We start from the raw sequence: 26,852 nt of genomic DNA on the forward strand, positions 1-26,852 counted from the left end.
GTCGGCGTGGGTGTTTGCCGAGTTTATTGTGGTGTTAATCTGCTGCCCGGAAATCTTGGGATAATGAAGAAGTTGCAGGTTAGGTAGAACTGTCAACAGCCGAGCGTCAGCCTGTACCCCCTAAACCTTTGTGGACACCCATTTTCCGCCCCCCCCCCCCCCCCAAATTAATCATACTCTTTGCTGACTTATTTTGCCTTAAACCTCCCCAAAAAAAGCAAGGGGGAAAGAGATTGATTCGGCACATGCTGGCTGAGTCACAGCAGGGAACAGTGTTCCTGCCTGAGTGACTCACACTTCTTAGAACAGGGTATAAAAAACTCCCAGGGTTTAGCAACAGCTGTTTGCATAAATCGGCAATTTGAGGAGTGATTAATTAGGGACCTAACAAAGGGAGGGGATGAAGGAAGCCCCTGTCCTGTGTAGAAACCCCAGAGGAGGGGAGATCCCAAATGATTTTTATTGCTAATAGCTAAAAATTAATTAAGGAAATGGGTGTTTTTCACAGCTAAGGAGATGAGACCATGCCTGGGGAGAAAAAAAAAGAATAAAATTGGGATAATTTCAGGGGGTTTATATCAAATATAATCAGAGAGGTGGAGGGAGGAGGTGTGCTGCAGACACAGAACATGACCTTTTCACAGTAAAAACCCACCAAAATCCAGCAAATTAAAGCATTGTTTCCATTTACCCCCTGTAATAGCAGCTCTGGTTTTTCTTCCAGTTATCAGAGTTGAGCTGTTGGCTCAGGAAGGCTCCACAATTCCAGCACTGGAGCAGAGCAGGATGATCGGGGAAGGATGGATCCACTCAGATGCAGCCAGGAGCCATCAAGAGGGAAGTGAGGTGCCAAATTAAAGCTGTTAACACCCCCAACTCCATCACCTGGCTTGTAATAAGTGGAAGGAGCAAAAATGAGGAAAAAAAGAGGGTTTGGCCGTTGCTTCCGTGGCGTTATTTCAAAACATGGGGAAGCTGCTGCCCAGCGTTGCCCAGATCCGGTGGTGATTCTCGGTGAGGTTTTGTAATTGCTGACGATAATTAGGCACAGTTGGGGGGTATAAACTCAAATGTCTTCATTCCCAGCTCAATTTAATTTACTAATTAAGGTGAAATCCATGAAAACAAGCACTGCCTTGTTGTCATAACCCACCTGAGATTGTTGGGCCACATAAAAACAAACAAGCAAAGTGCTCTGAAAACCACCCAAAATTATCCATTCCAGGATTTTTTTTCCTTCAAATTGTTTGACCGAACAGCAGCTGCAGTGTGTTAGTAAGTGAAGAGGGGATTGGGAAACCAACTGAGCCACATCTCCCATCAAAATATGCCATTACCAGGGTAAATTAATTACAAACGATGCTCTAAACCTCCCCCATCCCATCGCTGGAATTATTTCTGGTAAGAAAAATCCTAAAATAAATAAAAACGAGTTGTTGCCAAGTGGATGGGTGTTTGGAGGAAGCATCGTCAGTTCAGACCAGGTAAGGATTGAACCATCACAGCATAAAGTCAAATAGAAATTAAACCCAGCAACTGCCTGGATCTAGCTCAATTAACTTCATTTTCTCAATTATTTTGCAGACTGAAGGCTTGAAAAAATTGGTTTAACTCCAAACCTTTGGTGTTTCCACCAAAACAGAGTGTTTTGATCTTACAGTAGGAGTGCCCTGCCGGATGCAGATGGGCAAGAGTAAGCAAGAGCTGGGACACAATTGAGTGGCAACAAGCTACGAGCTCATTAGTCTAATGACTCATTATTTAACGGTACCTGTATGAAACAGCAATCATTGATGTAAAAAAATAGAGAGTCAGGTTCTAGCAAGCCAGTAAAAAGTCAGTGTGTTTTTCACTGACTTAATTCCTTATTAGGGGGGACTCCTAGCCTCATTCTAGGCTAAAACTACCAGAAATGGTTAAAAATGGTGCAGTTAATTAATGACAGCATCTAGGAAACAAGGTCCCATTTGCTTTTACACCATTACTGCATCCAACAGGCTTCTCTTGTCCTCAATTCACAGATTGGGAAAGAGAATGAAAACCCTCGCAGCCAAGGTCTTTCGCCCCGACGTCAGCAGAATTGGCATTTCCAGTGAAATTTTTTTTATTATTTTTTTTTTAAAAAAAGCAGAAGGGATTCACATTCCTTTCTGCGTGCCAAAGTGTTTCACCCCCTCCTTCCTCCGCCCATCCAAACAATCTGCGATTGATAGAGACGGTGTCTTTTGGGAGAATGAATTTCACCCCATCACGCAGGAATCTGGTCGGGTGGTCACTCACCCTTAACTTTTTTTTTTTTTTGCATTTTTGCATCTTATTTACGACTTCAAATTCCAACCCCAAGCTCCAGCCACAGATTTAGTTGCCAAAATACAGCCGGAGAGGGTTTTTTAGCTTCTCCACAGAGAGCTTTTAGAGACCACGCGATGTTAAATCCCGACGGAGTCTTTGCCATGTAACCGCTAGATTTACCGATTTATGGGATCCTTAAAAAATTAAATCAAGTCAAAGGCTGACATTTGACATCATCTTGGCAATTCAGTGAGCATCACACCTTTGCCTTGATTGAGTGCAAACTGCATCCCTTCTTCAAGCAAAAAAAACCCCCAAACAACCCTCTGAAGCCCCAAAACTCCTCCCAGCTGGGACATTTGAGAATTCAATCATCGCTGTTTCACCCCGTTCAGTACAACGAACATTTATAACAGCACAGTGTCTTATTTTCTACTGGTTGGCACAGTCCTATGGTTCAATCCTTCGCTAAAGGTGAAGCTGATACGGGCAAGCGGCGATATAATCCAGCAGCGTGGTGCTGCCTGTTTCGTCTTGGCTTCGTAGGGTGGTTTTTTTTTTTTTTCTCCCCGTGCCAAGGGAATAGCCAGAAGGTCTGCGGGGAGTGGCACTGAGGATAAACGCTCACGTCCCGTTTGCATGACGGGTTCTGCGAGAGGAAACAACACATTGTGGTCAGTGCACCGATAAGGGAAGACGCGTGGAGTCAAACTTGAGAGTTTGAGCTGTAATTTAAGAGCAACTTTAAAAAAAAAAAAAAAACCAACAAAAAAAACCCACCCCAAAATAATAATAATGATAATCCATTTCTCAACATCTTTACCTTGAGTCGTCTTCACGTCAAGATTTCCTGCCTGCCCGAGTCCTGTATAGATCCACCCACTCTCTCTGCTTGATGTTTCTCCATCACTTGCAGGACGTCCTCCAAAATGGATGGCCCCAAATCCACGTGGAGGGAGAGAAGGGAGCCGGCGTGGGAGAGGAAGGGTGACTCAGCATTGCCCTTCTCCTCAGTGAAGCCGTTTGTCGGGGCAGTGATACGTGATGCACAAGGATGCGGCAACGGGGCGGCGCTCCCACCCTCATCGTCCTCCCCACCTTCCCGGCTTCGTGCCGGCGGGGTTTTGTCATCGAGGTGCAAGCGTGGCGGTTTCGGGGGAGCTTGTGCCGAGGGCAACATCAATGCCTGCAGCCCCCCGATGACGGGCAGGGAGATGGCATTTTTGAGGAGAGGAGATGAAGTCTCTGAGGACGGTTGCTCACGGCCGGAGATGGTGGCTGTCCTGGAGAATTCAAACGGCGTTGCATCGGGGCTGTCCTTGTCAGAGTCAAAGCTGCCTTCAGTCCTTGGGAGGAGATGAAACTTGCCTTGAAGAAAGGAGATGTCCCCAAACATGTCGCTCTCCCCACCGCTACCGATGTGAATTGTGTGCCTAAAGTCCCCCAAGGGCGGACTGATCATGTCAGAGGAGAGGATGTCACGGAGCTTCTCCTTCTTCCCCTTCCTGCTGCCCCTTTTCAGGTAGATCGGCACCTTGGTGGACATTGTGCCGAAGAGTAAAGCTCTTCCACACAAACTCAAGAGATGATCGTCTTCCTAGACCTCAGCAGCGCTGGCTTTAAAAATAATCTGCAAAATTAAAAAAAAAAACAAAACACCAAACAAAAAAAGGAAAAAAGCTTAAAAGCAAGTTATAACATGTAGGATGGAGATCCTCAACGTCAACACGTCCCAGGAAATTAATTCCAGACGTTCTCCATTTCTCTATCTAAAGTTCGTTGGCTGCGTTATCGATAGCAAAACAACTCAGGTAATTAAATCCAGGCACTCAGGGGCCTCTCCTCGACATTTGTTTCAAGTGGGAGAAAAATCAGGAACAGGGTCATAGCTGGAAATCCAAGAGGATTTGCATTTTTATAGGGGAGTTGGGGGGCCAGAGTTAAAGGTTGGGAGAGCACAGCGTTGGAAAATGGGTTTTCTAACCCAAAAGAGATTTGTTTCATTTCAATTCCCTCTCCTCTTGGCCATGCATAATCCAGCCCCACCCAACAACAAGCTAAAATAAAAAATAATAAAGATTAAGGCAGGAGGGGGAAGGAAGTTGGTTAAAAAAACCCCAACCCCCTGTTTTAGTCATATTCATTCAACTCTGACAGTTTACATGTTCAGTTCTAGGCGTAATTTTTCAGCTGTGGGGAAGAATAAGGCAAAAATGGGCATTTTTTGTGATAATGTTATGTACAAGCTCAGAAGATGCCTTGGTGGGACAGAAAAAAGGATGAAACAGGTTTCAGGCCACCTGAGCGTTACTTTTTAAAATCGGTGAGTGGAAAAGTCTGGAGTTATATCCTTTCTCACTAATTTTGTGGGGGAAAAAAGAAACCCCATTGTTTCTATTAAAAAGAAATCTCTGTGTTTCTATTAAACCGTATCCGATCTGCCATTGACTGCAAATACAACGCAGAGTTTATAAGTGATTTAGAGCTGCGTTTGTCCAGCGCGCTGAGCCACCACTGAAACCACCACCCATAACTGCTTCCAGCCCGTTTTACACTGTTTGTAACACACCACCCAGTACAGCCGCACCTGGAAAGCAAGAGCTGATGGTGAAACCACTGTGGGCAAACCCTGCTCCTCAAATGAACCCCCTGTCGAACTGTCCCAGCAAGAGGTCACGAGCAATTCCCCGGTTGTGGTTTTCCGTCAGCTGCCACCGACGAACAACTCAAAAGCCCAGCTGGGTGTTGGGAAACAGTCATTCCCTGTGTTTTACAGCTCCAACCACCACATCAGGTGCTTTCTGTCTGAAACCCACCACCCCAGCTGGTGCCAAAGAGCCAGCAAAAAAACAGTCTGCGGCTGATGCTGGATGAATCGAGCTGGGTGACCTCCCCAGGGGCTGGCATTTCAGTTACAGGAGGAGCTGCGCGCCTGGCGGTGTTAAAACACCGCGTCAGTCGGTGGGTGTTGGCTCTTCGGGATCTCAAGTGTCACGGCTTCGAGGCGGTGCAGTCCCACCGAGACTGTGGAGGGCTGTTGAATTGTCCTGCCCCTTCCCTGAACCACACCTGACCTCTACCCTTTAAAAATAATACACAGAGGGATGGAAAATCCCATGTTCACCTTCAACCGCCTGATCCACCATCATTATCGTTAGAAAGTGCTGCTGAAACCACATCTGTGGTCTCATCCTGCCTACGCTGCTCACTTTATTCCCTTTTTCTCCCCCCAATTCCCTTTTCTTGGTGCTGAGAAACACCATTACATCTCCCCGCCTGTGAACAGAGACCCACGTACACGCTGCTACAGCCGGAGATGCTCCCAAGGTCACGTTCGGTTGACAACAGCGTGGAGCGGAGGAGATGGAGCAGCAGCAGATCACCAAAACAGCTTGAAACGAAGCAGGGACAAGATGCCGGTGATGCCGTCAGCATCAGGAACACGACCCTGGGAGGAACATGGTTGCCCGGTAATCCTGTTCCCAGCAGCTTCAGCCAGGGAAAAATCCTGACGATGCAGAATTCAGCTTCATTAATCCCAGGCGGATTAAAGCAGGCGGTGTAATGACAGCCTGCAGAGGCGGTGGCTGCGCCGTTGCTGTACACGGTGAGAGGGGGATCGAGGGAAACGCTTCTTCACGGAGATTGGGATTCAGAGGAGCGCCAGTGCTTGCCGAAAGCCACCCCACTCAGCTCCCCTGGCACTGCACTGGGGAACCACGGACACTCATGGGTTAGCTGCGAAAAAGCACTGAAATCATGAAAAAAAGTGAATTTGTAGGAAAAAGAAGCCTCTCATCGCTCGGAAATATTTAATATTTTTCAGGTTAGGACATGGGATGATGCTGACAGGGATGAGCAGGCAGCGAAAAGGATGGTGTCCCCTCCTGCCCAGTGCGGCAGCTTTGGTTCAACATTTTCTACCAGCACCAAACAGAAATTGCTCTCCCTCACCCCAATTTCTCGACCACATTCCCTCTCTTTCCGAAAAACCAGCGCCCCACTGGGCTGGGATAAAGGCCGCCTGTGATCACCGCGCAAGCCGGGGCCGGTGAACGCTGGGAAAGTTCAGGGCTGCGGGTAGCACCCTTTCCCTTTGTGCTCCGGAGGAAAAAAAAAAAAAAAAAAGACTCAAAAAAGGTTATTTGCTGCCAGAGCAGCCTGGGAAAGGGTCAGCGGGTCCCAAACGCTCAGAGAATAGGGGTTTTTTTGATCAGAGAAATCCTTAAAATCCCTTTTCCTGCCATTTTCCAACATGGATGACTGAGTAAACCTGCTCAAAAGATGGGAGAGTTAGCAGCTTGCCCGATTCCCTGCAGTAGTGATGCAACAGGGGTGGAAAACAGTTTGGAAAGGGAGAAAAACCAAGATAAAACCCTTGATGACTTATTTACGTGTGTTTTCACTGGTGTTCATCCACATGGTGCATCCCCCCCGTCTCTTCCCAGCCTGACGGGCACATCCCTGGTGATTTAAGGCTTTAACTGAAAGCGTTTCGCCTCCCAATTAGTGCTGCGTGTTGAGACATGCCCCATTAGCTGCTGCTAATTAGCATTTCATGACAGTACTGTCACTAAAAACTCATTAAAACCCAAGAATAATCCAGGTGTTCTGTGAAACGAGACTCTCAGTAAAGAGAGAAACGGGGAAGATGAGATGTTTTGTCACAGGATAAAAGCAGGAGGTGCTTCAGGAGAAGATTTGAGGACTTAAACTCAACCCGTGCCCCACATTAGGCTTCGTTTTAGCTTCTTAGGGACTAGAAGTGACACTTTGAGCGTGACTGTCCAGCCAATTCTTCATCCACCAAGCGATCCACCCATCAAATCCACGTCTCTCCGATTCAGAGATGAGGTTGTCATGTAGGACGGTGTCAAACGCTTTGCACAAGTCCAGGTAGACGACGTCAATTGCTCTTCCCTTGCCCACCAACGCTGTAACTGCGGCGTAGAAGGCCACCAAATCTGTCAGGCACAACTTGCCCTTAGTGAAGTCACGTTGGCTGTCACCGGTCACCTTATTTTCCGCATGCCTTCTCCAGTCAGTGGGAACATCGCTGGACTGCCACGACTTGTCCAATTCGATGGAGAGTGGCTTCGCAACTTCATCCACCACCTCCCTCAGGTCCCGCAGATGCATCTCATCAGGTCCCACGGACCTGTGCACCTCCAGGTTCCTTCGGTGGTCTTGAACCTGACCTACAACAGACGGTTCTTCGTTCTCCAAGTCCCTGCCGTCGCCAGGCGTTGCAGCAGGAGCACTTACCGGTGAAGACCGAGGCAAAAAAGCCATCAAGTGCCTCAACCTTCGCCATACCCTGGCTAACGAGGTCTCCCGTTGAGTGCCTCCATCCTCCCTGGTCTTCCTTTCATCACCGACGTACCAATAGAACCTTTTCTTGTCGCCCTCAACATCCCTGGCTGGATTTAATTCCATCAGGGCTTGGCTTCTCGGACAAGATCCCTGCATTCCTCCCAAGATCCCTGTCCTTGCTTCCATCCTCCGTAGGATCCCTCCTTGTGTTTGAGTCGGTCCAGGAGCTCCTTGTTCATCCGCGTAGATCTCCGGGTGTTTCTGCCTGACCTCCTCCTGGTTGGGATGGATCCCGAGCGAGGAAGAGGTGATCCTTGAATATTTTTAACGTCTCCGCTGACATCCACCTCTGGGATATTCACGCCCATTCCCCAATTTGGCTTTTTGATTCCCCACAGAGTAAAATTTTTTTTTTTTTTGCCTATTTTCATCAATTCGTGTTTCGCTATATGAAATTTTGTTTCTTTTCCATCTATTTTTGGCAATTTAGGCTTCGGTTCACAAAAATTCTGTTTCATTTTGGCCCGTTTTCAGTAATTGAGGCTTCGGTTCACAAAAATTTTGTTTCTTTTTGGCCCGTTTCCAGCAATTTATGCCTCGCTACATGAAAATTTGTTTCTTTTCTGCCCATTTCCAGCAATTTAGGCTTCAGGACACAAGAATTTTGTTTCTTTTAGCCCATTTTCAGCAATTGAGGCTTCATTACACAAAAGCCTGGCACTTCCTCAGCCCCCTGGTTACTAATAGAGCAGCAGTTTTTCCATCCCGGCATCTCTGCAAACTATTTTATCAAGATCCCGCAAAAAATAGGTGTGTTTGGTGCCCAGCAGCGCCGGCTGTCCCCTCCTGACAGCCGTGTCATCAAACGCTGTCGGGTTGTTTGGGTTTGTTTCTTCCCCCAGGACCAGGAAAATAACGATATCGGGGAGAGATTTTCACCGATAAGGAATATCCAAGGAGGAAAGTTCGAGGATGAGGAAATGCCGGCGCACGGTAGGAAAACGCGGTGGCTTCAACTGTAGCCAAACCCCTCCCGTGCCTCAGTTTCCCCTGGCTGCGCCCCACTGCAGTGGTGACAAACCACAGTTGAGAAGGAAAAGGAGAGGGGGGGAAAAAAAAAAAAAAGACTTAAAACCAGGAAAAACAACTCTTTAGGGCGGCTCCTCCCGGCCCAGCCCCACCCAAGTGCTGGGGGAGCGCCGGGAATTCCCGGGTGGGGATCGTGGCGCAGGCATTCCGGTTGGGATGAGGGCACAAGTCGCTCCTTCTTTTTTTACTTCCCCTGTGACGGGGTCGGAGTGCACTCCGGCTATCTGGGCAACTCCTTCAAATACGGAGTTTAAAAAAAATTAAAAAAAAAAAAAAATAAAAATCCAAGGAATCCCTGTTTGTACTGAAAAATCCTCCCTGAAAAATCCCGGAGTGGGATCTGAGCTCCCTCCCCGATGTCTATTTTGGGGATCTGTCGGTTAATTTAAGCCGGGGGCGGTCGGAAACCTCGCAGCTGGGGGTTAAAATTAAGAGGTGGCTGTGGGGAGTCAGGGAGGGGGCGACGCAGGGGAAGGGATCCAGTCTTTTTTCTTGGAGAAAAGGGGAATCCTCCCCCTCCCCCTTTAAATTAGGGATGAGGGATGTGACAGGGACACAAAAACATCCTTAATAGCATGAAAAAGAACTGCCCCCCCCATCCTCAGCATCCCGACGAAGGCCCAGCCGCTGGCGGCAGCAGGGATTGGGAAGCCGGTGCCATGAGCTGCCGGGAAGACGCCAAATCCTTTTCCCACCCCACTCCCAGCTCCCAAATTTCCCACCGCGTTCCCCCACCACCACCCTACGGCTACACCCAATGCCGGTACCGGTGAACCGGAGCAGAGATGGACAGCTGGAAGCGGGGGGGGGGGAAACAAAAAAAAAAACCCCAACCCCCAACCCAATCTCACCGGAAAACAAAACCGGGGTCGTGGTCGACATTCACCGCGTCTTCCTCCCAGGTCTGGCAGTTGAGCCGGAGCCAACCGTGACCGTTCCCTTCCTCCCAACGCCGGAGCGTCGGCGCAGCCGGCTCCAAGCCAACGGGCAAGCCCCACCCCGGCACGGGGCCTCGCTTCCCCTTTCCCGGAGAGGGGGAAAGCTCCTTTCCCCCCCCCCCGCCTTCCCAAAACACGGAACGACGCCGTTCGCTTCTCACTGGGATGAAGAGCCGGATGGCTTCGTTTTTCCCACGGCAACCAGGAACGCCGCCGTGCCTCGATTTCCCTGCTGCCGCCACGGATTTCTCAATTAGGGGGGAAAAAAAAAATCCCTGGGGAAATAAAAATAAAGCTGGGAAAATTCCTGTCGGTTCAAAGGGTAGCCGGGGGGGGGGGGGGGGGGATTCCCTATGGAATTCCTTAGCTCCCCCCCACAAAAAAATATAAAACCTTGGCCTCGTAATGCCAGAGCCTCCGCTCGTTTAAATCCCAAATTAGCCTCGTCCTCACGGATCATCTAATTAAGAAGCAAATGAGACGCCGGCTGCTTTGGTCCTGACATGTTTGAACCGAACGCCTCCCCCCCCCATCAATGCAACATCCAGGTCTTGTGTTTTAACTAAAACCGGCGTTTTTATGAGGGAAACTGAGGCTGGATGAGCAGCATCAAAACCAAAAATGGGGAGAAAAATGGGGTTTTGCTCCCTTCCTCCTGCAGGAGATGGGAAAAAAAGCAAAGCTGGAAACTGAAAAAAAAAGCAGGAAAAGGGGTTTTACACACAATGAGAAAAAACATTTTATTTGGGGTGAGAAGTGATAAATCAGCAAAAGATCAGAGGAAACAAGGCTGAGATGCGACGGGTGAAGACCACAACGCCGCCCAGCCGCTTCGTGCAGATATTTGGGGAGAAAACAGATTTTCTGGCAAACCCTGGCCAGCCGGAGTTATACACACACAAAAAAAAAAAATCACAGGCAAATCTCGCTCCCCGGACCCCGTTTTCCCTTGTTTTTCCCCTAAATATGCCCTAACACCCACGCAGGATTTAAAGGGCGAGAGAAGATAAACACGCCTCTTCTAGAGGGAGTCTGTAATAAGGCCAGCCAGGTAATTAAGCGGAAAATTAACGAAGGGAGACGCGCGCTGGCTCAGCACCGACAACGTTGTTTTCCAGCCTCCCACCGCCTGTAACTACCCCGCGGCGCGGAGTTACAAAACTCATTTTTTCCAGCAAAAAAAGCCTTTTTTCCCCCTTTTTCATCCCCAGCATCGGAACAGAATGATCCCTGGGAGAACCGGAACTGAGCGGAAAGGTAGAATTTCAATTAATTTTCCGCTTTCTCACCAAAAATTTGAGGTAAAAAGTGGGGGAAAATGTTTCAAACCCAAACCCAACGCTGCGTTTTTGCCCGCAGCCAAGCCAGGAGCAGCAGCATTCTTCACCGAAGCCGGTGAAACAGTGGGACAGCCCCTCAGGTGCTTGTAAATTAATTGATTTTGGACTAATTAAACTCAGAGTCCCATAATGAGGAAGCTCAACCCAAGTGATGTCACCCAGGAGGTGAATCTGGGACGCCAGTACGCTGGCAGAGGAAGAGTTGGGTCTCGCCGCACACCGAGATTCCCCTTTTCCATGGGTAAATCCAGATGGATTAATCATCTTCGTTTACCTAATGAGCAGGAAGAGACAGGGAGCCCGTGTCCCCCCCCACCAGCTAACGAGCGACGCCACATCACCCATTTGCAACCCAAAATCCACCCTGCGCGCGCATCGCTGCTAATCCAGGTGTGAAAGTACACCTGTAAAAAATTGCTACAGCTTCCTGCTGCCTCTGGCTTATTGTTAATCAATTAATTAGCAATTAATTAGTGAGCTTTATGGAGTCCCACCACATCGGGGTGCTCCAGGACGAGCCGGGGTGCGGCACAGGGTTGACACGCTGTGAAATGGGGTCAGGTGGCTTTTCAGGCGCAGGGACAAGCGTTTTGGGTGGGTTTTGACCAAAATTCAAAGTGTATTTTAACACCGATTTGTTTCTGTGAAGAAATTAAGTTGCAGGTGGAAGAAAAGTCGAAGAAATAAATCTCTGTCCTGATGATTTAGATTTTAACGACTTGAGCGGCTACACACGGACTCTTCCGCTCGCCCTCGGTGTCTTCCCGCTGTATGTACAGGCGGCCATAGGTACCCCCGACCTGGCCCTTCGTCAGCCGGCCAGGATTGATACAAACGCAGCCCAGCACATCCTGTGGGAATACGAGAGCGACGGTCACAGATCCAGACACTGACAGCAACAACCGCCCACAGCTACAGTCGACCCAGATGCCAACAGCCGCCTGGCTACAGCCGATGCGGACACTGACAGTGGTGATCTACCGGCTACAGTCGGTGCCACACACAAGACTGCGCATTATTTGCGCTGTAAACTGGATTTTGCCCAAATGTGTCAAAATACGGTGGGTTTTTGGGGGTATTTCAACAGGCACGCACACCGACTGACCTTAACGAAGTACCGCAGCTCTGAGGGGGTTACGAGGATGTCCGGTGTGACAGGTAACGAGCCGTAGGTGTAGAAGCTCTCGTAGTCGACATTCAGCTCCTCTGAGGGGGGGTACAGCGGGTAGTAACTACCAGCAGAGAGGGGGGAAAAAGAGGTCAGGGCAGCCAGGAACAACCGCCTTCGCCTGTAGCAAGGCTCGGACACAACTGGCAAATGATTTTGGGGTAGAAAGAATTTTTTGGGGGTTTTTTGGGTGTCCCCAGGTATCTGAGGGCAGCCGTCAGCTGCCTGACGCACACCAGGACTTACAGCGCTAAAACCCTCCGAATCCTGTTTTTAAAGGGTTATCAAACCCAAAAAGGACATTTTTTTTAGGTTAAAAAAATGATTTTAAAGGAGAAGACAGCAAGAACGGTACGGGATTTCCCTCGTTTGGCCACAAAAAAGCTGGTTTTGGGTTCGGCTGGGTGTTTTTACTAAGCCCTCACCTCCTCTGCATCAGGATGTGCTTGAGGATTCGCGTGAACCTGTCCGAGATCCCGGATAAGCTGCAAAACGGTGAGGAAAAAAAGGGAAAATAACCCCAAAACAAACAACAAACGTCGCAGGCTGTGCTGATTAATTAAGCACGCAGACTAATTAACGACCCAACAGCCACTCTGCCTCACCATCAGAGAGAAACAAACCACCAGAGGAGACAACCGAGAAGCAACACACACCGCCCCCCCCCACAAGACAAGGCTTTGTGCCAAAATCCCACAAATTTGGGGCTGGATCCGGCCATTGAGGGGAGATCCGCGCTCCGACGCGTTCCCGGATCCACCAGCACCCACCTGCTGATCTCCTCGGCACCCATGTGGAAGAGGAGGTCGGTGGAGGTCAGGCCGAAAACGACGCCGTCGATGTCGAGGGTGCAGGGGTCCGAGACGAAGCGCACGCGCTGGGGACGGCGAGGGGGAGAGGGTGACGCCGGGTGACGCCGCGGCTTTGCCAACCCTGCCCTCGCCGGCGCAAAACAGACCTTGAAACACCCCTAAAGTGGCCTAAAATGCCCCCGACGCGCTCAGCTTCCTTTCAACGATGCAAACCTGCCCCAAAACGCCCAAAATCCGCCCCAAAATGCCCAAGTCATGCTGGGCTTTCCTCAAATGCCCCAAATCCACCCTAAAGCACCCCAAACCTGCCCTAAAACAGCACAATGATGCTGAGCTTTCCTTAAACGATCTCAAACCCGCCCCAAGAATTTGCTGCCGGATGGGAAAAGCTGCTGATTTAAAAAAAAAAAAAAAAAAAAAGGAATTTCACCTCAAACCTCGACAACTTGTTTTTACAAGGATGGGTGGGATTTTCCCTGGAAATTCAGAATTTTTTGGGTCGCTTTGGGTCAAAATCAGCAAATTACCGGTTTGTCGTCCCTTGGCAGCTCAGGGTACGAGAAGGGCGGCTGGGGGTAGACGTAGTCGTGGTGCACGTCCCGCGACGAGGGGACGAAGACGAGCTGCGAGCTGGCGCTACCAGAAAAAAGAGGGGGAAACACCCCAAAAAACCCAACGATTAATTAACAGGTAGAGCCAACGAACATTTTGACACCCAAATCCAGCTCCTTCTGTAGAAATTACAGCCGGAATCCCTCAAAAGTCACCAATTTAGGGGTATTCTGGCAGCGAGAAGACCTAAAATCAGCTGAAATTCCCCCAAAGAGCTGCTCGTTTTTTGCAGGAGAGGTGTTTTGCCCCACGCGAAGGGGGAAAACACGACTCAAATCCACTTCAGAGCCCGTCACGGGGTTTTTTCAACCAAAATTGAACAATTTCTCCTGTCCGCCGCCTGTTTTCCTCACAGGAAACCTCCCGTCCAGATCCCGTGTAGTGCTAAAAGAGGAGTTTTTGGGGCAAAAACCTGTGGAAATGGTACTAATTTTGCGCACCGTCCCCACCTTCTCGTCCCTTCGATTATTGTCTTCAGGCAGAGCTTGAAGACCTCGGCGAAGGACCCCAGGAGCTGACAATTCTATAAATTAAGGGAAAACAATGGGATTTGCACAATTCCCTCTTTTTCTGGGGTGCACAGGACACCCCTGCTGCCTTCCCCCTTCCTGGGGTTTGTTTTTTTTTTGTCCTCTCTCATTCCGGAATGGCTCGATTGACCCAAAATCCACGGAAATTTAGGATTTCATAGGGATTTGGGGGGACACCAGGGCACCCAAATTCTTCCTCACCTCCACTTGTTCGTGCTTGGCATCCACGAACGGCCCAAACTACGAAGAAACAGTGAAAAAAAAATCAGAGAAAACCATGAACGAGGATGGCACCAACCCCAGGAACCGAATTACACACGTTAAACCATCCAAAAAAGGGGATTTTTTTATTATTTTTATTAATTAAGCTCAAATTTTATCCTGTGACCCCAAAGCATTCGGGGCAAATTGAGCCCAAAAAGGGGGAGATTGATAAAAACGATGCGTCTTTTCCAAACATTAAGTCGGGCTTTGACTCCTGGGGCACTCGAAGAATTTGATTTGCTCTAAAAACAGGTTTTTTCTGTCATTTTAGGGTGAAAAAACTGTAGCTTGAGATTACTCCTGAGCCGCCTCTCCCCTCAGCAGCGTTTTTTGATGCTGATTTTAAAAATTTTGAAACCTCGAGTGTGTTTCCACGCCACAACCTCTTCTTTATAATATAGAATCGGTTCAATTAACATCAAGAACCGGTTTAATTAATAAAACCGAGGCTCCTCACCAGGATGCAGACATCGGGGCGGTCACGGCCGATCACGTCGATGAGGTCAGCGAGCGGGTCGTAGGCGATGCTGTCGGAGGTGGTGTAGGGCCCGCAGGCCACCAGCACCATCCGCTGCTCTGTGGGGAGAAAAAAGGGGGTTTTGGGGAGAAAAATGAGGGTTTGGGGACACCCCAAAACCTTTTTCTGGTCCGGCAGGGTGGGTTAAACCACAGCAGCCGGCGGCAGGGGAAGGGGCTCACCTGGAGCCGGCTCCAGCGGCGCATGGAAGGGAAGTGGTACCCCCTACGGATAAACCATAAACTTACCCCCAAAATCTTCTTTTTTCACCCCAAAACCAGCCCCATACCAGTTCGTCAACCACCAGCAGCGCCACTTCGTCACCTCGTAGACTTTCGAGACTACCATCCTCCTCCCGGTGGTGTTGGTCCCCTCCAGCGCCACGATCTAAAGGCGGGTGAGAAAACGGCGATCGGGCTCAAAATTCGGGGTGAGAAAAATTGGAGTGAGGAAAATTGGCACATTGCACCCCAAAAACACTGTGACCACACCTGGCCGGGAAAGAGGGAATATTCCTTCAGCTCCGAGAGGTCGAGGGGGATTTGTCCGCCGGAGGAGTGTTCTCGGTCACCCTCCAGCACCACCGACTGGGCGTTGAGCTTCCCGTTGCTGTCGCAGCCGATCTGACCCAGCACCGTCACCGGTTCCTGCGGAACAAACCAAACCCAACGGGTTTTACCCCAAAAATCCCAAGAGGTACCCCTCAAAAAAGCGGGTGCGGGGTGTTGGGGTAACAACCGGCGGGATTTACCTGCGCCGGGAGTAACACCGAGGCAAAGTCGCCCAGGTGATGGTGACTCTTCAGCACGTCACCGAGCTCCTCGATCCTCCAAGACAGCGCTACGGAGAGAGCACAGGCGTTGGCTGCACCCCAAAACACCCCCAAAAAGTGGGGGTTACCATTAAATCGGGGTGGTGGTGGTGGGGTGTCACCCTTCCCGGTTTGCGGCGTTACCTTCCCGAATATCAAATGCTTTTTGGAACATAAATTTGTAGTTTTTCGTTAAATTTTCTTCCGGGGAACCAAAAAGTTTCAGGGTACAACCGCGACCGCCGCCACCGTTCCAGGAGGGACCGTGGACGGAGCCGAACGAGGCCACAACTTCACCCCGGCTGCTCCGCGAGGTATATTTTTGGGAGGGGGTGACGCTACAGGGACAGAAACGGGGTGTCGGCGAGGACCGGCAGCACCACCGCGAACGCCGACGGTACCGCCGCAAACGCCGACGACGGTCCCGGTACGACGGTTTACCCTGGGGAGAAGCTGTTGGGAGAAAAAAGCGTGTAGGGGCTGCGGGAGGAGAGGGTCCGCTTGGGCCGGGGGTTTTCCGGGGTGGAATTGCTCCGTTTTTGGGAACCCTGTGAGAATTAAAAAAAAAAAAAAATTTTAAAAGGGATGTTTTGGGGGGTGGGGGGCGGGGTTTGGGGCAGCAAACAGTAAATTTGGGGTTAAGCTGTTGGCGTGCACCTTGGATGGAGTGGTGTAAGCATCCAGCAGCTCATCCTCCTCTTCCTCGTCAAGGCTTCCGGCTCGTTAAGGAGCACCCAAGACCCTTATTTTTTGGGGGAATACCCACCAACACCCCTTGATGGGGGCTTAACTGTAACGCCCTGTTACTTTTTTTTAAGGATCTCCCCAAAATCCACAGGATACAGCTCCTGGAGGGAACGGATGTCGTGGAGACCACCATAGCGGTTGTCCCTCTTCCGGGGGACCCTGCTGCTCCGTTTGACAAGGACCTGGAGGAGGAGGAAGAGGAGAGAGGTGAGCGTGTCCCCCTTTTTCTGGGGGTTTTGGAGGTGTAGAGGGAGGGAGGCAAATATCAGGGGACCCCCGGCACCTCGTGTTCAAAGGCGTCGAGGCGGTCGGCGGAGAGTTGGGTGTCGAAGTCTTTGCTGGTGACGAAGGCCAACAGCTCGTTAGCCAACGTCACCGGGTCCAGCCTGTGGGTCAGACACAGCTCCACCACTGCGGGGAGGGAGGGGTTAAATGGAGTCAGGGAACACACCCGCTCCAAAAATGTACCCCAAAACCCACCGGTGGGACCTCTGCCACCCCCCGCCACCTTCCTCCTCCTCATCTCCCGCTCTTGACCCCCAAAAAGCCCAACTCACCCTGATACCCCCCCGTGACACCCCCTGTGACCCCCAAACACCTCCAACCCCCAATACAGCTGATGTCTCCCCAAACGCCTCCCCTGACACCCCAAAACCACCTGAAACCCCCTCACACAACCCAACACCCCTCAAACACCCCTAAGAGCTCCAAACCCCCCCACACCTCCCAACACCCCCAAACTACCCAATATCCCCTCAAACAACCCCCTGACACCCCAACCCCCCCACACACCCCACCCCCCTCACACACCTCCTCTGTCACCCCCAGACCACCCAATACCTCTCAAACACCCCACAACACCCCAAACCCCCCTCACACACCTCCCCTCACACCCCCAAACCCCCTCACACCCCTCCCCTCACCTCCCCAAACCCCCTTACACACCTCCCCCGTCACTCCTAAACCCCCTCACACCCCCAGACCCCCTCAGACACCCCCAAGCTCCCTCACACACCTCCTCTGTCACCCTCACCTCCCACACACACCTCTCCTCACACCCCCAAACCCCCTTACACACCTCCCCTGTCATCCCCAGACCCCCTCACACACCCAGACCCCCTCACACACCCCCAAACCCCCCCTCACACCTCCCCTGACACCACAACCCCCCCCTCACACCCCCAAACCCCCTCACACACCTCCCCTGACACCACAAACCCCCCCTCACACACCCCCCCTGACACCACAAACCCCCTCACACCCCTCCCCTGACACCCTCAGGCCCCCTGCCTCCCCCCCAGGCCGTGCCCCCCGGTGCCCTCACGCCTGGCGGACACGTCCTCGCCCTGGCAGCGCAGCTCGAAGAGCCCCAACTCCCGCAGAACCGCCTCGGCCAACGTCGGCTCCGCCACCGGCTCCGCCATCGCCGCGGCGAAAAGCCCGCGCGGGCGCGACACCGCCGCGCTTGACGGCAGCGGGGAGGAAAGTGGGCGGGACAGCGCCTTATAAGGCAACAGGCGTGGTAGTTTTGGGGAAACGGGCGGGGATATGCAGATATAGCGGGCAACAGGCCAATGGGAAGAGGGGTGGGCGGAGAGGGGGCGTGGCCAAGGCGTCTCCAACTCTCTTCCCACGGCTGGGGGTGGAGAGAGAGAAAAAGGCGGGAATTTTCCCGCCCTCCCGGTGTTTCCTCACAGCGCTGAGGGGAGAAGCGGCGCCTCACGGGGAACGACCCGGAGGGACCGGACCGGCTCTCGGAGGGGTCGGCGCCGCCCCGAGAGGACTAGGCAGACCGCCCCCGGTGGGAGAGGCACCGCCCCGATCCCTGACAAGATCCACCCAGGTCCATGACAAGAACCGCCCCGGTCCTTGACAGGACTCACCCCGGCCGAGGCGGCTCCGGCTTGGGCCCCATCGTTTCCCCGAAGCCGGGATCTCTCCGGGTCCCCTCACACATTGCAGCCTCATCCGACATTCCACCCCCCGCCCGGGACCAATACCTGTCACCATGTGGGGTTTTATTCAGGACAACCACAACAAAAAAACCCGATATATATATATAAATAACCCATATAAATCCCCTAAATGTATATTAAATATGGGGGCTTTGCACCTCGATGGTAAAAACGTGGCGTCAAGCACCAGCACTTCTCCTCAGCGCCCGGCAGGTCAAGGGAGCTGGTGGGATTCGCCCTGAGGCAAAGCTGGAGGTGGGGGGGAAAGTCCAAACAGGAAAAAAAGCTTTAATAACCTTTCTTCATTCGTGGGGTTTTTTTCCCTTATTTTTAATTTATACAATTTAAAAAAACACCATTATGGCACCCGGTAGGCAGAAAATCCCTGACGCGCTGGAAAAGAGCGCAGAAGCGAGAGGCGACGGCAGCCGTGTCGGGGGAGACCCAGAAATCGGTGTCACCCACCTCCCTAGGCTCCTTCGGTAGGAAGAGGCACAAAAAAAGTGAGAATTCCCCCCAAAACAGCCGCACGAGCCGCAAGAAAAAGGACATTTCTTTGGCAAAGCGCGTGGGGAGCCCCGTGTCCCAGTTGGGGGTGGCCCCAATGCCTTCACCCCCCCCTCCCCCTCCCATCCACTTTAATGCTGGAAAAAAGCCCCCAAAAAAAGGAAAAAAAGGGAAAAAAACAGCACGGTTCTGGTTGTCGGCTCCTGCAGCGAAGGCACTTGGAGGGCGGGGGGTCTGGTCAGGCAAACATGGTGAGCTGTAGCCACTGCGGGAGGAGGAGGAGGAGGAAGAGGGTGTTGTTGGGTGTTGTTGAAGGGTGTTGGGGGGGGTGTTGGTGAGGGGGGGTGTTGGGTGTCAGCCCCACGCAGCACCCACAGGTACCTGCAGCAAGTCAAAGGTGACGACACCGTCCTGGTCCACGTCCATCGCTTGGAAAAAGCCTGCGGGAGGGAAAGGGTGTTGAGCTTTTTAGTGGGAAAATTGGGGAAACGGGGCAGGATTTGAGGGGGGAAATTGGGGAAAATACAGCAGGATTTAGGGGAAAAGTTGGGAAAGGATACAGCAGGATTTAAGGGGGAAAGTTAGGACAAACCAGCAGGATTTAAGGGGGAATATTAGAAAATTGGAGCAAGATTTAGGGGAAAAGTCAGGAAAAACCCAGTGGGATTTAAGAGGGAAAATTAGAAAAATGGAGCAGGATTTAAGGGGGAAGTTGGGAAAAAAGCAGCAGGATTTAAGGGGGGAAATGGGGAAAGATTTAAGGGGAAAAGTCAGAAAAAAACCAGAATTTAAGGAGGAAAGTCAGAAAACCCAACTTTTCCTGTTAAAGCCTGTGGGGTTTTCTCCAACTTTACCCATTCAATTCTATGGAAAAATTAAATTTTGGGAAAAGTTGGGAAAACCCCACAGGAGTTAAGTGGGAAAGCTGGAAAATCCCACAGCATTTAGTAGGAAAAAGTGGGGAAAAAAGCAAGATTTAAGGGGCAAAGTGGGGAAACCCACATTTTTTTCTGTTAAAAAGTGCAAAAACCCAGCAGGGTTTAACGGGAAAAGTTGGAAAACTGGGTTAACAGAAAAAATTGGGGTTTTCCCAACTTTCCCCCTTTAAATCTTTCTTTTTCCAATTTTCCCAACTCCCACGGGGTTTTTCCAATTTTTCCACTGAATCAAATGAGAAAAGTAGGGGAAAAAAAAAAATTTTACATCTTTTTTTTTTTTTCCCTGTTAAATGCAGGAAATGTGTCAGGATTGATCAAAATGGTGGTTTTTGGGGTGAAAAAACCTGTCGCTTACGGAACATGGTCTCCAGACGCACGAGGCAGCAGACAAAGTTGTCGAAGTCGATGGCCAGATCGGGCTCCGCGTAGCGGGTGATGATCAGTTCGTGCAGCTTTTTGTTCAATTTATAACCTTTTTAGGGAAAAAACAAAAAAGACCCCACCCGAGGCAGGTGGAAAAGCAGAGAAATTCATTAAAACCAAGGCAGCATTAACGAACCCCAGGGTTAATTGCTGGAACGAGGCACTACCTGCCGCTTCCAGCGCCATCCGCATCTCATAGGCGCTCATGCTCCCCGACTTATCCAGGTCAAATTTGCGGAAGACGGCCTGCGAGCCCCCCCAAAAAAACCCAAAAATGGGGTCACTCATGAGGGGAGAGACCCCAAAATCCGCCCCTGCACCCCAACCCCCCCCCCAAACCCCCAAATCCACTCCCGACACCCGAAACCCCCCCAGACCCACCAGGTAGTTGCGGATTCTGTTCCACAAGACGTTGAACTCCACCAGCCCCAACTTCCCGTTGCCGTCTTTCTACGGGGCGGACAGGGGTTAAGGAAATTTGGGGGGGGTTCAGGGGTGTTGGGGGGGAAATTGGGGTGTAACCAACCTCCCCCAGGGACAGGGGGATCCCCCCCCAAAATACAAACAACCCCCCCCACGGCCGGCGGTGGAGGATACATCCATGAGGTTGACCATGCTACGGCACGACTCCGTGCTGAAGCCTTTGGTCCGGAGATCTTTATCTGTGAATGATCCGGTTGTTATTAACGAGTTAAACGATCATTAACGGGGTTGGGCTGTTGGTTTTGTTGTTGGTTTTTTTTTCACGGTGAACCCCAAAATCCCGCTCACGTTTGCCGATGATCCGGTTGAGGATGGTCTGAAGCTCCACGACGCTGATCTCCATGTCCTGCGGGGAGAAGTCACGGTGTTCTCCAACAGCCCGGTGTCACCGACAGCCGGTGTCACTGCCGGTCCCGACACCCCTCTTACCGCCCCCGCCAGCTGTTTGAAGAGCTGCTTGAAGTTGTCATCGATTTGGCTTTCGGAAAGCACTTTCTGAGGGGAAAAAGGGCTGTTTTGGTAAAAAGACGACACCTCGGCGCCCTATGGTATCACCCGCCGTACACCCTCACCTCATCTGGCAGCGTGGCCTGGATCTTGTCATCCATTTCCCTGTGGAGGTAACAACGGAAAGTTTGTCTTTGTGATTCCTCGGGGATCGTTAACACTAACGAGGCGACTCTTACTCGGTGCCGGCTTTCTTTTCGGAGAAGACGCGGAGAACGAAATCTCCTTCCTTGTTGGGTTCGAAGGTGGAGGGTACCACGATGTATTCCCCCGGCGGTAACCGGAACCGGGTGCTCACCTCCCGCAGGTTGATGAACTGCTCCGAGCGAGCGCGCGAGGCGTTGGCCAGGAAGAATTCCCGTTTCAGGTGAACACCCGATTTCCCCACGTGCTGTCAGAAACGGGGCAAAAAAACCACCCGAAATAACCCCAAAAACACCCTCCGTGTTTCCTGGTTTGCCGGTACGATGTGGTGACGGTGATGTTATCGCCGCCGGTGAGTTGTACGCACCTCGGGAGGAACCTGTAGGAAGAGGAGAGAGGTGAGGGCGTATGGTGGGTGACGCCGGGTGATGTCAGGTGACGCCGGTTGATGCCGTTACCTCGTAGACGGCGAATCCGATGGTCTCCATGTCCTTGCCGTAGCGGCGTTCGCGGCGGCGGTGTTTTTGCATCAGCGCCAGGAGGAAGCTGCAGCCGGGTTCGCGCCTGCCGCCCTCGTCGCCGTCATCATCCACCTCCTCCAGCTGGATCTTAAACTGCGGGTTTATCCAAAAAGTGGCTGAAAAGAAAAAAGGCAAAAAGAGGTTAAATCCATGCCAAAACCAGCGGGTTTTTGAGGTGAAAATCCTCGCCGGTGGCACGTACCGGGGTAGTTCCTACAACCACCGGCCGTGCTGCCGCGCCGCCACGTCCCGTCGTAGAGCCGCGTGTTCCACTTGCGGAATTTGCGGGATTGGAGAGCGTCTGGGGTGAGGTTACAGATCTCCAGGCGGGTGAATTCCCGGAGGAAATCCCGGAAGGACATCCTGGAGGAAGAGGAAATGCCGAAGGTCGGGAGCGGAAGTTTTCCCCCCTCCAGAAAACGGTCAGGGAAAAGGGGTTTTGAATTTTTCTTTGCTTACCAAAATTCACCATCTTCCATTTTCACCATCAGCTGCTGCCTCAGTGCTGGCTCCACCGCGTTCCACTCGGATGAGCTGCAGGCGGCAAACGAATCTCAACCCCGGGGCCAAGCCGCTTTGTTAATTAACGCTAACGAAGCCTCGTGGTCCTCACCTGTCGCTCCAGGGACCTGTCCATTCCACTTCTCCCCAGGGATTGCGCATACGGATCAGGCCCAGGGACTGGCCGCGGTAGTTGATCTAACAAAAAGGCATCGTCAGGGTTCGTGGCCCAAAACCCGCCGTTTTCTCCCCAGAACGGTGTCGGGTCTCACCTGCTTGGCCCCCGTCACCGAGTACGCGTGTCCCTTCACCAGCTTCTTGAACGTCACCGCCTCCATGTCAAAGGCGCTCGTTATCTGCAAGAAAAACGAGACGCCGGCCGCGTTAACGGTTTGCCACGTGCCTTACTTATTCTAACGGCGGGTAAAAGACCCAAAAAACTTCATTTTTTAACCCAAAAATCCCTCACGTCGATGGAGCAGCCGAGCAAGGAACCGCGCTCCAGCGCTTTGAGAATGATTTGGTAGAGATCGCTGGGGGGCTTGCGCAGGTCGTACCACTCCGTCACGCCGCCGGTGAAATCCTCGAACCCCTCCGAGGTGCTGCCGCCGGCCAACGCCTCGTAGCAGCCGTTCACCCTGATGATCGAAAAAGATGATTTTACCCGTTTTGGGGGATGTTTCGCCTCAATACGAAGAGGAAGAAGAGGGGGCGGAGGATGTACTTGGCGTAGGCTTTCTCCAGCAAGGCGCTCCAGAATTCGGTGCCTTCAGCAGAGTGAACGAAGAGCAGCTTGCCGTCTTTGGTGGGCAGGTAGTCGTCCACCACCACGTCCAGCCACTCGCCGAATTGCCAAATCTGAAGAAGAGGAGGAGGAGGAAGCGGCGAGGCCGAAGATAACCCACCTCTTTTTATGCAGGGAGCGGTGTTTTTTGAGGAGAAAACACCAGGTTTTGGGTCTCACAGCGCCCATCCCCAGCAGGGATGCTCGGTCAGGGAAATAGCGGCGGCACCAGCGCGGTATTGCCGCGCCAGGAGGTGAAGCCGTAAGCCGTTTTGTGACAGAAATCGCTTGATTTGCCCCCAAAACAATGGAGGAGGACCCTCAAAATTTGGGGGGGGAGCCCCAAAATGGGGGGAACACCCCCAAAATAGCTTTTGGAGTGCGTGTGTGGTTTAAACATCTCACCTGGAAGTGGAAGATGCCGGTGTAGCCGTGCTGGAAGCTCTGCCCGTGCGGCACCACGCGGTGAAGGAGGGTCTCGTTGAGCGTGAGGGAGGCGATGGCCGCCAGCAGCCAGCAGTCACCTGCGGGCATCGGTTTCCTCTCAGTTTTGGGGTAAAAAAAGCAATTTTCTGGTCACTCAACACCTGTTTAGGGAAGCGGGTTCTGCCACAACCCCGTTGGCGAAGAGGTTTGAACCCGCCGGTGGTGGTTAACGGCTACAGCGTACAAACAAGCCTCGATTCGGCGAAAGCATCCCCAAAAATCTCCGATTGGAGCCAAAAAAAAAGTCAAAAATTTGGGAAACCGAGCGTTGGCGCTCCCTACCCAGCGCTCCCTGGCAGATGTCGGTGCGCGTGGCCCCGTCCACGATGAACTGCGGGCGCGGACACAGCTCCTGTGAGGAAACACCTCCGATTCGGTCACCAAAATTCACCAAAAAATCACCAAAATGTGGATATTTACATAGTTGACTCTGCTAATGACCGTTGCTTACACCAAGGGAATTAAAACCCAACCGCCGAGCTGTGGTTAATTAGTTCCCCCCCTCCTCGCCTCATCGTCAACACCCCGGCTCACCGTCGGCCTCTTCCATTGGACGCCGTGAGTTTTGGCGGTGCCGGGACCGAGTTCGCGGAATCCGAGGGAAGTGGGAACCGGTGGGAAGGTTTGGTCGCGGAAAAGCGTGCCGGAACGCCGACATTCCTCCACCAACCGCCCGTAGTCTTGTCCCAGGTACCGCACCGCGTTCTCGTGCTGACCCAACCCCAACGCCTTCGCCCGCTGCCGTTGTACCTGCGCCGAAACGCCGGTGCAGTACACCGGTACGATCGGTTCCTCTGCCATCCTGGGGAGGGGAAAAAAAGGGGAAATTGGTAAAGGGGGGGGAGAAAAATGTTAAAAGATATGTTTTCCACCCAATTTTCCTCCTCGGCTACCATGGTGGCTCCGCTCTCCCTTGTGCCGGGATAAAATCGAGGAGCTGTAATTAAACCAGGGAGAGGATACTGACGGGAATTAACAATGAGTAATTAGTGCAGCCTCGTTTGTGGCGAGCTCGGGGACGTGGGGGCTTTTTAGAGCCCTGTGGGGTGTTTGGGGGGCATTTGGGGATTTTGGGGGGTTTGAGGTCTGTTTTGGGATCCACACTGTGAGCAGCTTGAAAGAAAAAAGGGGGATTTTGCCCCAACCCCCCCATCATAGCTGGATTTTATTAATCCAGCGGAGATTTTAATTTGGGGGGGGGGGGAAATGCTAAAAAACCCCTGAATTCCCCCAAACTTGGGGTGCTGCTGGAGCCACGCAGGTTTGGGGGTGATTGGGGCAATTTTGGTCAACCAAGCCTACCACCATTTTAGGGTGAAAAAAAGAGAATTAAGGGGGCGGGGAAGCTCTCTCCCCCCCCCCCCCGCCTCCCCCCAGTAGCAGCTGCTCACTGCCTGTAACCCGAGCGGGCCCAAAATAGTTGGGTTTAACCTCGAAACGGCCTCAGAGTAATTAAAAAAAAAGACGATTACGGTACCGGACAGCCCCGAAAGTTGATGAAAATGAGGGGTAACAGCCCCAGAAACAGGTCTGGCAAGTTGAGGAGTGTGTCACGGGCCGCTCCCCGCCAGCACAGCCCCGAGCAACGCTGCCGGGCCCTGGGAAACCCTGAAAGGCCTTAATTAAGCATTGGGGAACTTAATTAAGCGTTGGGGAGCTAATTAGACACTGATTAGAGGCACTGAGGGAGTGACAGAAAGGTGACAGCAATATCGGCTGTGCAGCCCCCCACAAATGGAAGTGAATGCGGGGGTTCCCGTCACCCCAAAAACCCTGGTGCAGCCCCTGGAGGGGGTTCAGAAACACCCTAGAAATGGGGATTCAGCCCCCAAAACCCCACGAATTGTCCCCAAAATGAGGGGGGTGGGATGGGGGGAGTCTCTAACCCACCCACCCCCCAAACTGTTTTTTTGGGGTATGGTTGAGGCCTAGCTCAGTTTTCCCCACCCCCACCTACACTTTTTGGGTAAGCTGGACAGAAATCGCCTCTTTTCACCCCGTTTCCAGGCCAGCGGGTACCTGGCACCCCGGCAGGTGCCGAGGAGCAAAGGTTCAGTCCCGGCAGTGCCTCAGCAACCGCTTCCCTTCCCGTCACACTGGGAAGGAAACACCACAGGGGAAAAACGAGGAGGAAAAAAGCAAAAAACACTACATTTTGAGCAAAAATATGAAGAAAACCCCCAAATCCCCCATTTCCACCCCACCCCGAGGCAGACTTAATCCCCAAAACCCTCTTTTCTAGTTAAAGCGCAGTTGTGGGGTGAGGGATCCCCCCCCCCCACCCCTCAGTTCCCAACCTCTTCCCGTCTCTGTGTAATAAAGGAAAACGGGCCCAAAAGATGCTTTTCTTTGCCCGTTTCCCCTGTTTCTCCCCCCAATCCGGCAGCGCGGGGAGTTGTATAAGCGCCTGCAGCCACAAAGTTGAGGAGGAAAGCACCTCCCGCCTTGTCACCCTGCAGCCGAGGGTGGCTGTCACCTCCCGGGGGGACACGGGGACGTACCTCACTGTGGGCTGGGGACACGCGCTCCCAAACTTGCCGCTTTTGGGTAAAATAAGAAAAAAAAAAAATAATTAAAATTTCTTCCTTAAGCAGGAAGACGAGGCCGGGTGTAACCCCCCCCCGCCCACCCCTGCCGAGACTCCTCCCTGCACAGCTCCTCCCTCTGAGCCTGGTGGGAGAGGAAATGGGGCAAAAGTGAGGGATTTGGGGGGTTGCGGGGGCCCCCCAGGTGATTTTAGGGTTGTTTTGGAGGTTTTGGGGTCTGTCATCCTCTTGCGGCTGCAGGTTTTTCGCCGCATTGCAACGGGCGCTGGCGGCGGGGGGGAAGGGTGCTGCGGGCTGGGCGGTGCCGCAGACCACACGCGTGTGCAGGGGGGACACGCGTGGGGGGTGCGGAGAGGGCTGGGACACAGGCAGTCATGCACACGGGAGACACAGGAACACATGTGTGCAGACACATGGAACACACATGTGCAGAGGGCCAGGGACACACATGGGACATGCATGTACAGATGGACACACATACAGAAGACATATGGGATACGTGTGCGTAGAGGGACATGCACATATGACACGTGCAGAGGGCTGGGACACAGGAACATGTGTGCAGACACACATGGGACACACATGTGCAGAGGTCTGGGACACACAGGACATGTGTAGAGGTCT

General features: G+C 52.2%; 3 protein-coding genes across 6 annotated transcripts; all 3 read right to left on the bottom strand.

Annotated features, from left to right (window-relative positions):
- Positions 1-1,266: 1,266 nt before the first annotated feature.
- On the bottom strand, positions 1,267-9,741 carry CDC42EP2 (CDC42 effector protein 2). Its single transcript, XM_054808371.1, has 3 exons — positions 9,546-9,741; positions 3,116-3,922; positions 1,267-2,941 (listed from the first exon to the last, which is right to left on the bottom strand). Exon 2 carries the CDS (start codon positions 3,836-3,838, stop codon positions 3,128-3,130), a length of 711 nt encoding a protein of 236 aa, XP_054664346.1. The 5' UTR covers positions 3,839-3,922; positions 9,546-9,741; the 3' UTR covers positions 1,267-2,941; positions 3,116-3,127.
- Positions 9,742-10,358: 617 nt separating this feature from the next.
- On the bottom strand, positions 10,359-17,907 carry POLA2 (DNA polymerase alpha 2, accessory subunit). The gene is made up of 18 exons (XM_054808384.1): positions 17,758-17,907; positions 16,717-16,844; positions 16,530-16,615; positions 16,344-16,398; positions 16,128-16,234; positions 15,831-16,024; positions 15,627-15,715; positions 15,367-15,522; positions 15,200-15,262; positions 15,058-15,100; positions 14,816-14,934; positions 14,296-14,334; positions 14,014-14,087; positions 13,480-13,588; positions 12,911-13,017; positions 12,566-12,625; positions 12,078-12,204; positions 10,359-11,823 (listed from the first exon to the last, which is right to left on the bottom strand). The coding sequence occupies exons 1-18, from the start codon at positions 17,855-17,857 to the stop codon at positions 11,677-11,679; spliced, it is 1,803 nt and encodes a 600-aa protein (XP_054664359.1). The 5' UTR covers positions 17,858-17,907; the 3' UTR covers positions 10,359-11,676.
- Positions 17,908-18,677: 770 nt separating this feature from the next.
- On the bottom strand, positions 18,678-26,303 carry CAPN1 (calpain 1). Of its 4 annotated transcripts, none has more exons than XM_054808356.1 (23): positions 26,184-26,276; positions 25,702-25,778; positions 24,217-24,484; positions 23,965-24,034; positions 23,602-23,720; positions 23,137-23,270; positions 22,882-23,050; positions 22,685-22,768; positions 22,525-22,610; positions 22,371-22,445; positions 22,114-22,274; positions 21,849-22,027; positions 21,758-21,769; positions 21,426-21,637; positions 21,312-21,351; positions 21,169-21,234; positions 21,028-21,085; positions 20,854-20,918; positions 20,638-20,706; positions 20,424-20,502; positions 20,189-20,305; positions 19,277-19,335; positions 18,678-19,160 (listed from the first exon to the last, which is right to left on the bottom strand). In XM_054808356.1, the coding sequence occupies exons 3-23, from the start codon at positions 24,481-24,483 to the stop codon at positions 19,134-19,136; spliced, it is 2,148 nt and encodes a 715-aa protein (XP_054664331.1). In that variant the 5' UTR covers position 24,484; positions 25,702-25,778; positions 26,184-26,276; the 3' UTR covers positions 18,678-19,133. The 4 variants fall into 4 exon arrangements, with proteins under 4 accessions (XP_054664331.1, XP_054664329.1, XP_054664330.1 ...); XM_054808354.1 differs by having other exon boundaries at positions 18,679-19,160; positions 25,640-25,778; positions 26,184-26,301; XM_054808355.1 differs by lacking the exon at positions 25,702-25,778 and having other exon boundaries at positions 18,679-19,160; positions 26,184-26,303.
- Between the last annotated feature and the right edge of the window lie 549 nt (positions 26,304-26,852).

The sequence above is a fragment of the Grus americana genome, chromosome 35 (assembly GCF_028858705.1).
Source record: "Grus americana isolate bGruAme1 chromosome 35, bGruAme1.mat, whole genome shotgun sequence".
NCBI classification, from domain to species: domain Eukaryota; kingdom Metazoa; phylum Chordata; class Aves; order Gruiformes; family Gruidae; genus Grus; species Grus americana.